Source organism: Colobus angolensis, unplaced genomic scaffold (genome assembly GCF_000951035.1).
Source record: "Colobus angolensis palliatus isolate OR3802 unplaced genomic scaffold, Cang.pa_1.0 Scaffold392, whole genome shotgun sequence".
Lineage (NCBI taxonomy): Eukaryota > Metazoa > Chordata > Mammalia > Primates > Cercopithecidae > Colobus > Colobus angolensis.
Genome location: NW_012117288.1, coordinates 329,006 through 341,632, shown reverse-complemented (window position 1 = coordinate 341,632; position 12,627 = coordinate 329,006). Strand labels below are relative to the sequence as shown.

At 50.9% G+C, this 12,627-nt stretch overlaps 1 protein-coding gene across 4 annotated transcripts in view; it reads right to left on the bottom strand.

The window, feature by feature from the left end:
- Nucleotides 1-5,674, bottom strand: part of SLC5A10 (solute carrier family 5 (sodium/sugar cotransporter), member 10) — a 68,665-nt gene extending 62,991 nt beyond the window's left edge. For all 4 annotated transcript variants that reach the window (XM_011955007.1, XM_011955008.1, XM_011955010.1 and 1 more), the window contains exon 1: nt 5,529-5,674. In XM_011955007.1, the coding sequence (XP_011810397.1) occupies nt 5,529-5,639 (111 nt within the window). In that variant the 5' untranslated portion in view covers nt 5,640-5,674. The remainder of the gene's footprint in view (nt 1-5,528) is intronic.
- Between the last annotated feature and the right edge of the window lie 6,953 nt (nt 5,675-12,627).

Below are 12,627 nucleotides of genomic sequence, written 5' to 3'. Positions count from 1 at the left end.
AGGAGAATTGCTTGAACCCGGGAGTGGAGGTTGCAGTGAGCCAAGACCGCGCCACTGTACTCCAGCCTGGCGACAGAGTGAGACTCCGTCACTAAATAAATAAATTAATTAAAATTGTTAAAATGATGAATTGTATATTATGTAAATTTCATCTCAACTTTTATAAAAAGAACAGAAGCAGTTAGTTCCTTACCCACGTATTCCCACATGTCTTTGGTTTCAGGGGAGTGTAGAATTTTGTCCTCCATGTAGATGGAATAAAAAATCTGCAATCAGAATGTCTGGGAGTAAAATCCTGTCTTCTCTGCTTCCTGGCCATGTTACCTTGGGCGAGTTACTGAATGCACGTGCCTTGGTTTCTTCCTCTGTAACGTGGCCCTAAGAAGCTCTTCCTTCATGAATTTTGTTTTGTTTTGTTTTTTGACAGAGTCTCACTCCATCACCCAGGCTGGAATGCAGTGACAGGATCTCAGCTCACGGAGACGTTCACCTCCGGGGTTCGAGTGATTCTCCTGCCTCAGCCTCCAGAGCAGCTAGGATTACAGCTGCACACCACCTCACCTGGCTAATTTTTTGTGTTTTTGGTAGAGAGGGAGTTTCGCTATGTTGGCCAGGCTGGTCTCTAATTCCTGACCTCATGTGATCCGCCGGCATTGGCTTCCCAACGCTCAGAGGGTTTTTATGAGCTTTAGTGGGTTAATACATGTAGCATGCTGAGAATGGTGCCTGGCATCTGGTAAGTGTTCGATAAGACTCAGTGAGTACATGGATTTTTCTTTTTTCTTTTTTTTTTGAGATGGAGTCTTGCACTGTCGCCCAGGCTGGAGTGCAGTGGCGCGATCTCGGCTCACTTCAAGCTCCGCCTCCTGGGTTCATGCCATTCTCCTGCCTCAGCCTCCCGAGTAGCTGGGACCACAGGTGCCCGCCACCACGCCCGGCTAATTTTTTGTATTTTTAGTAGAGACGGGGTTTCACCACGTTGGCCAGGATGGTGTCGATCTTCTGACTTCGTGATATGCCCTCCTCAGCCTCCCAAAGTGCTGGGATTACAGGCATGAGCCACTGCGCCTGGCCGGTACATGGATTTTTCAAGCCCCTCCTTAGTGCTATTTGGATGGGAGAAATTGAAGTTAAATCATCTGGGCATGGTGGCTCATGTCTGTAATCTCAACACTTTGGGAGGCCAAGGAAGGAGGGTTGCTCAAGCCAGGGATTCAAGACCAGCCTGGGGAACATAGTGGGACTCCATCTCTATAAAAAGTTTTAAAATTAGTTGGACATGGTGGTGCATGCTTGTAACCCCAGCTACTAGAGAGGCTGAGGTAGGGGGATCACTTGAGCCCAGGAAGTCAAGGCTGCAGTGAGCCACGATGGCGCCACTGCCCTCCAGCCTGGGCTGCAGAGCAAGACTCTGTCTCAAAAAAGAAAAAAAGAAAAAAGGAAAAAACAGAAGAATTTGAAAAGAGGGGCACAGGACAGGTATTTAGACATATATTTTGTATTTCTTTTCAGAACATACGTAAGGCTGGATCACAAAATATATCCATCAATATGCAGGCCTCTTTCTTCCTGAATTAATTGCCCTGCCCTATACTCAAAATGATTAGGCTTCATTGTATGGACACACCATTCAAAGTTTTATTTATCTATTATTTATTTGTTTATTTATTTTGAGACAGAGTTTCTCTCTCGTTGCCCAGGCTGGAGTGTAATGGCGTGATCTTGGTTCACCGCAACCTCTGCCTCCCGGGTTCAAGCGATTCTCCTGCCTTAGTCTCCTTAGTAGCTGTGATTATAGGCATGCGCCACCACGCCTGGCTAATTTTGTATTTTTAGTAGAGGCGGAGTTTCTCCATGTTGGTCAGGCTGGTCCCGAACTCCCAAGTATACTCAGGTGATCCGTCTGCCTCGACCTCCCAAAGGGCTGGGATTACAGGCATGAGCCACCGCGCCCAGCCTATTTATTTTTACTTTTAAGACAGGGTCTCATTATGTTGCCCAGGCTGGTCTTGAACTCCTGGGCTCATGTGATCTCCCCGTCTCAGCTTCCTGAGTAGCAGGAACCACGTGGACACCACCACACCCATTTCAGAACTTTTGATGTGGCTCCTGCCTGTTTCTCTCCAGCTCCAGCTCCAGCTCCAGCTCCCACCACTTTCTCTTTGTGTGCTGTGATCTTGCCATACTAAATGCAGCATAGTCTGAAGGCTCACCATCTTTGCCAGGATGGCCATATCCAGATGTGTACGGTGTGCACTGCACAACTTCAGAGCATCTATGGTTACAGCCAGTGCTTTTTCCTAACACTTCTCATCTTTCAAGCCTATAGTGGGCATTGTCAGTTGCCTTCTTATATCCAGGGATCTGGGGGCTGCTGGCAGTTGCTGGGGGCCACATATACCCATTTAAGCCTCCCCGAGGACCCCCTATGCCAGAATTGGCTTCAACTGCTTGACCTGTGTGGAGTTCTTAGTCCTCGCAACAGCTCTATGAAGTAGGTGCCACGTTACCAATGAGGAACCTGATGGTCTCAGAGATGAAAACACACCCATCTAGCAAGTGGTGCAGCCTGGATTTTAACTCAGGCTCAATCACTGGGCTGGTCATTTCACATCAGGAAATGAGGGGAGCTGGCTTAGGACAGAGCTACACATGGATGGAGGCTAGGAGAACCACAGTGAGGTATAGCTGTATCCTTAATAATGCTGTGAACCTGGATCATACTGCACCTGAAGCCCTTTCTGTTGCTGGACACAATTACATTTCCTGTATTCTTTTTTTTTGAGATAGACTTTCACTTTTTTGCCCACGCTGGAGTGCAGTGGCGTGATTTCAGCTCACTGCAACCTCTGCCTTCTGGTTTCAAGCGATTCTCCTGCCTCAGCTTCCCGAGTAGCTGGGATTACAGGTGCCCGACTAATTTTTGCGTTATTAGTAGAGATGGAGTTTCATCATGCTGGCCAGGCTGGTTTCGAGCTCCTGACCTCGTGATCCACCCGCCTCAACTGCCCAAAGTGCTGGAATTACAGGAGTGAGCCACTGCGCCTGCCCTACATTTCCTATAATCTTAGAGCTCATTTGAAAGTAGTTTTCTGTCACTTGCTAACAGATACTTCAATGAATGCAAAGGCTCATCTCAAAGTCCCCTCCTCCAGGAACATCTCTTCCTTAAAGGCTTGTGCCGCAGACTCTCCCAGGCAGGGAGAGTCTTTGCAGGGCTGCACCTGCCTGGCTTGCTCTGTCTGCTTCTCCCTGTGGGATGCTGCTCCAGCATCCTCCCTGTCTGGTTCTGATCTTTTCTGGATGTGCTCACTGCTCTCTGGCCAGCCACTCCCCACTGGGCCAGCCTGGCCTGCTTGGAGGGACAGGGCAGAACTCCTACAGCCCTACTGCCAGGGGCACCAACCTGCAAACAGCAAGGCTGAGCTAGGAAAGGTGGGTCGTGGGCAACAAGGGCTGGTGGCCCAAGTCACTGGGCTACAAAGGGCCTGGCCTCAGGTGCCCAGAACATCTTTCTTAGATGTGCACTTCTGACGAAATACCTCACCTGTGCTAGCCAGGACAGCCTTGTCTCCCCTCCTCTTTCCCTCTCAGATCTTACCTGGCCCTTACCTCCCCTCATCCAGAAACCATCCACTGCCTGTTCTGCCCCACGTGGGCACCTCTTCCATTGAATTCTAGCCACCAACTCTCACAGGAATATAGCACATTACAGTTTGCAACAGATTTTCACTTCCATTGGCCTCTTGCTCCTTGGAACAGCCCTGAGATGTGGGCTGCACAGAAACCCACATTGTGTGTTTGAGGAAACTGAAGACCACAGAGGTTAAGTGACTTGACTTAAGTACACAGAGCAGAGCCGAGACTTGAACTTGGCTTTGCCGATGGCCAGCACTGGGCTACTTGTGAGTTAATATTTAATCACATACAGGTTGAGGAGCCCTTATCCGAAATACTTGGAACCAGAAGAGTTTTGAATTTCAGACTCTTTCAGATTTGGGGATATTTGCAGAATACCTGCCAGTGAAGCATCCCCAACCCAAAAATCTAAAATCTGAGATGCTCCAGTGAGCATTTGCTTTGAGCATCATGTTGATGTTTCAAAATGTTTCAGATTTGGGGATTTAGATTTTTGAAATCCAATCTGTGATAATTAATTTTAGTGACTGCGGCTGCTACTATTATGATCACCACTGCCACAACCACCACCACCACCACTGCCACTGTAGAACCAATGGCAGCAGCAAGGTCTGGTCCTGTGCGGGCCTCTTGATAGCAGACCTTACCCCAGGTAGGTGGTGTCTCCATGTCACAGATCAGAACACTGAGGCTCAGAAAACTGAGGGGACGTGACCAGTCTCCTGTTTGCCAGGACTTCATGCTTAGGCCAGGGGTTATGGTAGATAAGAAGGGTTACTCGGCCGGGTGCGGCGGCTCTCGCCTGTAATTCCAGCACTTTCGGAAGACAAGGCGGTCAAATCATGAGGTCAGGAGTGCGAGACCAGCCTGGCCAACATAGTGAAACCCTGTATCTACTAAAAATACAAAAAAATTACCTGGGCGTGGTGGTGGACGCCTGTAATCCCAGCTACTTGGGAGGCTGAGGCAGGAGAATTGTTTGAACCCAGGAGGTGGAGGTTGAAGTGAGCCAAGATGTCACCACTGCATTCCCGCCTGGGTGACAGTGCTAGACTCCATCTCAGTTAAAAAAAAAAAAAAAAGAAGGAGTATTCATTCTCCCCAGGAGACTGTCAGGGCTCAGGGATGCCGGCCTGGGGACCTCTGAGACTAAGGAAGTGGAGCCCAACCTCCAGGCACTAAGTGTGGAGCAGGTGACCTGGACCAGGCTGTGTCTACCTTCCCTCAGGAAGGCTTCCACGATAGACCAAAGGGGAGCCCATCCCTCGCCGCAGGGCCAGAGCCTTGGCTTCTCCATCTGCACATGAGACAGCCTGTCTCCAAGGGCCCCGCTGCCCCTGGAATCTGTGCGTGGGGTCAGATCACTGTCACTTCTCACTCTTACAAAAGGAGAAAGAACCGGCTTACGATCTAGAGCTAGGCCACAGGATATAATCCCAGGGAGCTTGTTAAAAATAAAGACCCCTAGCTCCCAGGGCCCTCCCTTCCTCTGGATTCTGATCTAGCAGCTCTGGGTGCAGCCAGGGAATCCCTGGGAGCCTGTTGTTCAAGCAGATGGGAGTCACTGACACCATGGAGACTGGGACCAGGAGGCTGATGGCCACACCCAAGGACTCCAACTGGGCAGCAGCACAAAAGCCCAGTTACCTGTTACAGAGACTTTCCTTCTCCTCACTTTACAGATGGAGACACCGTTACCCAAATAGAGAAAGGGGCTTGGTCAAGGTCTCCAAGCAAATCTGCCCCAGGCTGGGAGGAGGACCACAAGGATCACCAGGCCACCAGGTGGGACCAATGCTGACACCACAGGGACATGCTGGACCCCGGTTCCCATCCCAAGCACCCACCCTGAGAGCCCAGTTGGCCGCCACCACCACAGTTCCCCTTACCCATATGCCCACGGCCACATTCAGAGCAAAATACATGGTGATGACAATGATGTCAGCCACGCTCAGCTGTGTGCCCGGAGCATGGAGGTCGCTGGTGGAGTTGGCGGCCATGGCTGTCCTGCCGCAGGCACTAGGTCCGAGCCCGAGGGACTGAGGGGCAAACCAGGTCAGAAAGGACTTCCTGGCAGGGAGCGAATTGATGATTAAACCGAGCGGACAGTGGCATCTCCAGCCCATGATGTGGCTGCTTGCAGGGCAGCTGCGTCACCATGCCGTTCGGCTTCCTCACCCCATGGTGGGGAGCAGATCCCAGAGCACAGGAGTCAGGGAGGCTGGGAGAAGCGTGTGGGAGGAGGAGGGGAGGGAGCCTCCTTGAACTCGGAGGGGGCTTGGGGAAAATTAACTGGGTTTAGTGGACCCAGAGGCAACCCAAATAATCCCAGAAAGGCTGAGTTGCTTAATGGGTGGCTTCACCTATATCTAATTTGTATAAGAAGCCTAGAGCGTGGGGACGAATGCCCCACCTCTGCAGACACTGCCGTGGTGCGCAGCCATGTCCTCCCTTGGCCATCGGGCTGTGAGTGGACTGAGCAGGGCTTGGGAGGGTGACACCCGCATTATGGCTCACTTGCAACCAACACAGCTCAGGCTCAGAGACAGCCCCGTGTGGGACAATAAAGTCCTGCTGCCAATGTTTCTACTGTCTTTTTCTAGACCAGTGAAACAGCCCCAAGCCCCTCAACTTGACCATCCATTTGACCCTGCCCCCAGTGTCTGCCTGGGACCACAGAGGGACCCAATGTCTGTCACACACCAAGGACCATGTGTGGCTGTTCTGCACATGATCCCATTTCACGCTCACAGCAGCCACGCCAAGTAGGCAACGTCTCATCCCACTCAAGGAAATGGCCATCTGCCGTTACACAGCTGTTGAAGGCGCAGAGCAGGTTTCAGTGCAGATGTGGCCCCACCATCTCCACCGCAGTGACAGTGACAGTTCCATTTGGATTCCATCAGAGTGGGATGCTTGCTTACTAATTCTATCAGTGTACACAGCAGGGCTGGCTGGCAGTCTCACACCTCTGCTCAGTGACATGACTTTGCAAAGCATTTGCAGTTTAACCAGACAAGCAGCACTTCCAGAAGTGTTAATGAGTGAGCGACTGCCACCAGGAACATGCTGGCCTGCAAACCCAGCCAGCCTGTTACTGGATAACCCTGAGGTGCAGGTAAAAATTAATCCCCTTGGCCAGGCGCAGTGGCTCATGCTTTTGGGGGTCTCATGCCTTTAGGAGGCCAAGACGGGTGGATCGCCTGAGGTCAGGAGTTTGAGATCAGCCTGGCCAACATGGCGAAACCCCGTCTCTACTAAAATTACAAAAATTAGCCGGACATGGTGGTATGTGCCTGTAATCCCAGCTACTTGGGAGGTTGAGACAGGAGTATTGCTTGAACTCAGGAGATAGAAGTTGCAGCGAACCAAGATTGAGCCATTGCACTCCAGCCTGGGTGACAGAGGGAGACACCATCTCACAAAACAAACAACAACAACAAAAAAACCCAATTAATCCCCTCACATACAGGGCTAGGCAGAAGAAGGAAGGAAAAAGGAAGTCATTGCTGAGAGAACCCACAGGCAAGCTCAACTGCCTGCTATCTCCCCTTACCTCTGGCCAGCCAGTCTCAGATGGTGTTTACTTCCCAAGCCATTGTTTGAAATGTATTATAAAATAAAAGACTGCTTTGCACTGATCAGAAGGACCCAGCTGGAAGGATCCACACTTATCCAACCTATCTTATTAAGATAGAGTAGTTGTACCAGCAGCATAGGCTCTGAGACCCTTGGCTAGGTCTCAGAAGGAAATAAACCACTTAGTGATAATTGCTGTCTTTGGATCAAAAGTCCTAGGGATTTTTGCCACTGAGTTTAAAGGGGGAAAAAAAAATGAAAAAAGAGAAAAAAAATGCCTAGGGAAAGAAAGCACCAGTAAAGGTGCTCTTAAGGGCCTGAGACTGATTTGCTGAAGGATGGGAACAGGAGGAGGGTGGTGGCAGAGGACATGGAGGGAGAAGTACCAGACAAGCCCAGCCATGTCTGCGGAAGATGAAATGCCACCTGGAACCCAATCACACCCACATTCCCACCCCACCTGACCCAGCAGGGTCACCTTTTCACTCACCCCAAGAAAGATGGAGACCGTTCTAGCTGAGAAGTCATCCGTACCACCCCCCTTTAAGCCGCTTCCATCCCCAGAAGAAGTCCCTCAGACTCATAAGAACCAGGAACGGGATGTGGAGGGGTCAGCGGAGCCTAAGCAGAATGACTGGAGCCATTTGTATCTTGTGTATGGGGGACATCTATGAGTTTATGAGTTTCTTTCTTAAGTGTTTCAGAATTGTGACCAAGGCATGACCAACCATGGGATGAGCTGGGCAGCACTGGAACGGACTGCACATGAGTGAAGGGAGCCCATGGTCATCTGTGGCAGCTTGCAGCGAACCCCTCCAGGGCCTCTCTCTGCCTGCCTGCCAGGTCTAGTTCCAGCTTATCTGTTGCTTCTGCTTTTGCAATAAGCACAAGACTGATCATTTATTCCTGCTAAGTATTGTCTGCCTGTCTGCCCTGATGGAAACACTCCCCAACGGTCCTAAGCTGCAAGGGCAAGGATGATCAGGGCAGCCAGAAAATTTGGAAATTTCCTACATAACCACCCAGAGAAGGTGGTGAGTGAATTATGAGACCTCCAAACCATGGAACACCATGACCATTGAAAAGATGAGGTGGCTTTATATAATGGCATGGAAGGATGATGTACTTGTAAGTGAAAAAAGCAAACTACAGAATATAGATCTATATTCACGTTTATCCCCTCATTATGTATAATGTAAGGGGCTGAACAGTCACAGTGTTTTGAAGGACACACACCAAACTGCTAAGGAGAGGAGAAAGGAGAATTATCACTTTTTTTTTTTTTTTTTTTTTTTTTGAGACAAGGTCTGGCTCTATTGCTCAGGCTGGAGTGCAGTGGTGCAATCACAGTCTCAGCCTCCTGGGCTCAAGCGATCCTCCTACCTCAGCCCCCCAAGGAGCTGGGACCACAAGCATGCACCACCATAGCCTGCAAAGTTTTGTGTTTTTTTGTAGAGACAGGGTCTCACCGTGTTACCCAGACTGTTCTCAAACTCCTGGGCTCAAGCAGCCTTCCAAAGTGCTGGGATTACAGGCGTGAACCTCTGTGTCTGGCCCAAGTTATCACTTTTGACGCTCTGGTGTGGGTTGAGCTTTTTTGTACAACCTCTGGCCTTGGCCTTGGTTTAGACCAGCAAGCTGACCCCCAATGGTGCCCCCGACCCTGCCTGGGCTCCCCTCACCAGCCAGGTCAGGCAGTTTCCTGCCACTGATAGGGAGGCCCAAGGAGAGTGTTGCCAGGTGCTTTGTGAAGGGTGGTGGGTCCTGGACAACCATTTCCTGAATGCTCACCTGCCCACCTGTCCTGGGCACCTGCATCTGCGTTGGTTGGTCACCTGCCAGCAGCCCTTCCAGGCGACCTTCACTTCCCTCCACTCCACTGCTCTGCTGGCCGAGTACCACGTTCTCTCATCCAGATACCCTCTTGACCACTCCCCTTGAGGGCTTCAGGTTTGAGAGTCCACCTTCCATCACTCCCCATCCAACCCCCCACCTCCCAAAGCTCAGTGGGCTCGGCTGGGACCCCAGGGGCCAGCCCACAGCCTCATCTTTACCATGGTTACGGACGCCTACTGAGCGGTCCCATGTGTGCATGCATGGTCCACCCTCAACTCTCCCAACTCTTTGAAGGATGGAAAATCTGAGGCGCAGAGAAAGAGAGGAACTTGCTCGAGGTCATACAGCAACTAAGAGACAGAGGAGGACTTTGAAACCAAATTGTCCAGCTCTTGAATCTGCCCTTTTAATATTAAACTCCAACACCCAGCATGGCTCATGACAGGTATTCAGTGGGAATGAATGACACCGCCCTCAGCCCCTGGGGTCCCAGCCAAGCCCAGTGAGCTTGGGGAGAGGGTGGGTTTGGGCGGGGAGTGATGTAAGTTGGACTGTCCAGCCTCAGACCCTCGAGGGGTCAAGTGGGCACCTGGATGGGAGAACCCAGAGCTCAGCCAGCAGAGCAGCAGAGTGGAGGGAAGTGAAGGCAGCCGGGAAGGGCTGCTGGGAGGTAACGGAACCGATGCAGACCAGGCGCCCAGCACAGGCGGGGGGGGGACGGATCACCGGCCTCCAGTCTTATCCTTTTGAATCTACCCACCACGCACAGGATGTCAGAAGACCCTAAAAGCCTAACCCCGGACATGACACGCCTGTTTCAAACGTACCTTCAACGGCCTTTACTGCTCCAGAGATCGAGTGCAAGGCCTTGGGCTCGGCACCAGGGCCCCTGGAACCTGGCCCTGCCCCCACCTAGCTCCAGCTCCTGCTGCCCCCAGTTCCTCCCTGGGTGTCCTCAAGTCTCCCTACCTCTCAGTCTCCTTGGTGAACTGGTACTCATCCTTCAAGATGGAACTGAGACATCACTGTCTCTGTGAAGGCTTCCTTGGCTCCTCCCTCTTCAGGGCCTCCCTGGCCCTGCTGGGCTTGTGGCTGTGCCACCACACAACACAGTAGTATCTGCCCCCAACCCCCCCCACCTGGCTCCTCCAGTGACTGACACAGGGTCTCCCCTCACCACATCACTGCAGGAGGTCCAAGGAACCCAGGGAACTGAGGACTGAGGAATCTTCAGATGCTGGGGCCGCTGAGGCCCTTCAATCCCAGAAGCCTCTTCTTTTCTTTTTTTTTTGAGACGAAGTCTTGCGCTGTCACCCAGGCTGGAGTGCAGTGGCACCATCTGGGCTAACTGCAAGCTCCACCTCCCGGGTTCACACCGTTCTCCGGCCTCAGCCTCCCAAATAGCTGGGACTACAGGTGCCCGCCACCACGCCCAGCTAATTTTTTATTTGTATTTTTAGTAGAGACGGGGTTTCACCGTGTTAGCCAGGATGGTCTCGATCTCCTGACCTCGTGATCTGCCTGTCTCAGCCTCCCAAAGTGCTGGGATTACAGGCGTGAGCCACCGCACCTGGCCCGCCTATTCTTTTTTTTTTTTTTTTTAATCATTATCAAGGGAGAACACTAACATAATGTTTTTATCATTATCGAGGGAGAACTTAACATAAAATCTGTCATTTTAACCCCTTTAAAGTGTACAAGTCTGTGGCTTCCAGCACCTTCACAATGCTGTGCACAAGTCACCATTACCTATTCCAACATTTTTCTTTTTATTTATTTAATTTTTTCGAGATGCAGTCTTGCTCTGTCACCTAGGCTGGAGTGCAGTGGCGCGATCTCGACTCACTGCAACCTCCGCCTCCTGGGTTCGATCAATTCTCCTGCCTCAGCCTCCCGAGTAGCTGGAATTACAGGCATGCACCACCATGCCTGGCTAATTTTTGTAGTTTTAGTAGAGACAGGGTTTCACCGTTTTGGCCAGGCTGGTCTTGAACTTCTGACCTCAGGTGATCCACCCACCTCAGCCTCCCAAAGTCCTGGGACTACAGGCATGAGGCAGCGCGCCCAGCCTGTTCCAACATTTTTCATCCCCTCCAATGAAACCTTGTACCAATTAAGCATCACTCTTCATTCCCCCTCCCCAAGCCTCTGGCAGCCACCAGTCTACTTTCCCTCTTTGTGGATTTGCCCTTCTCTGGTGTTGTGGTATCACAGGTATGTAGGAGTTGCTTTCTCTGGTGTTGTGGTGTTATGTATATACATAGGTTTCCACCCAGAGTTCCTGACTCAACTCCATAGCCCTTGCTACATTCTATTGTTATCACATCTGGCATGTCAGGCCTCAGGAAACAGAATCTCTCTGACCTTCTCCTGCCCTCCTCTCACCTGCCCCAAGGCGGCCTCTAATCTTCCCCTGCCTTTCTAATTGCAGGTCACACAATCCTCATTCCAGAGTGGGTCCTGCCCCACACCCTGGGGGAAGGAATGCTGATCTCAGGAAGCTTTCATAAAAACCCAAGAAGACTAGGTCCAGAGAGCTGCCAGATGGCTGAACCCGTGGAGGCAGGCAGGAAGGTGAACAAGAACTCATCTCCGTGCTGGGAGGGTGGCACGCCCCAACTGCAGGGACAGAAGCTCCTGTGCTCAGGACCCTTCCAGACCTCACCCTGTGTATCTCTTCCTCTGGCTGTCTTTGTATCCTTTAAAATACCCTTCACAATAAACCAGTAAGCCTCCTAAGTGTTACACTGAGTTCTGTGAGCCGCTCTAGCAAAATAATTGAATCCAAAGAGGGGGTTGTGGTTACCCAACTTGAAGCTTGTGGATTAGAAGTTCCAGAGGCCCGGTCTGGTGGGAAGGAGGAGTCAGCCTTGGGAACTGAGCCCTCACCCTGGATATGTTGTGTTAGAATTGAATTGGAGGGCACCTTGCTGGTGTCTGCTGCAGAATTGATTGCTTGTTTATTGGTGGGGAGACATCCCCACATTTGGTCACAGCAGTCTTCTGCGTTTGTTGCAGTGTGAGAGCAAAGGTAAAACCTGGTTTGGAAGTTTTTCCGAAACAGGTATATTATGTAAGTGGAATCACACGATACGTGGTCTTTTGTGTCTGCGTGCTTTCGCTTAGGATGTTTTCACTGTTCATCCATGTTGTAGTGCGTGTCGGCGCTTTGCTCTGTCTTCTCACTGAATAATTGTCAACTGTACGTGTATGCTGTAGTTCGTTTATTCATTCATCGGTTGCATGGATATCTGAGTTTTTTCTACCTTTTGTCTATTGTGAATAAAGTTGCTATGAACATTGGGGGTGAAAGTATCTCTTTGAGACCCTGCTTCCTTTTTTAATTTTTTTTTTTTAACTAAAAACATTTGTTTTTGTTTTGTTTTTGAGACAGAATCTGACTCTGTCACCTAGGCTGGAGTGCAGGAGCGCAGTCTCGCCTCACAGCAACCAACCTCCACCTCCCAGGCTCAGGTGATTCTCATGCCTCAGACTCCCAAGTGGCTGGGATTACAGGCTAAATTTTGTATTTTGAGTAGAGACAGGGTTTCGCCAGGTTGGCCAGGCTGGTCT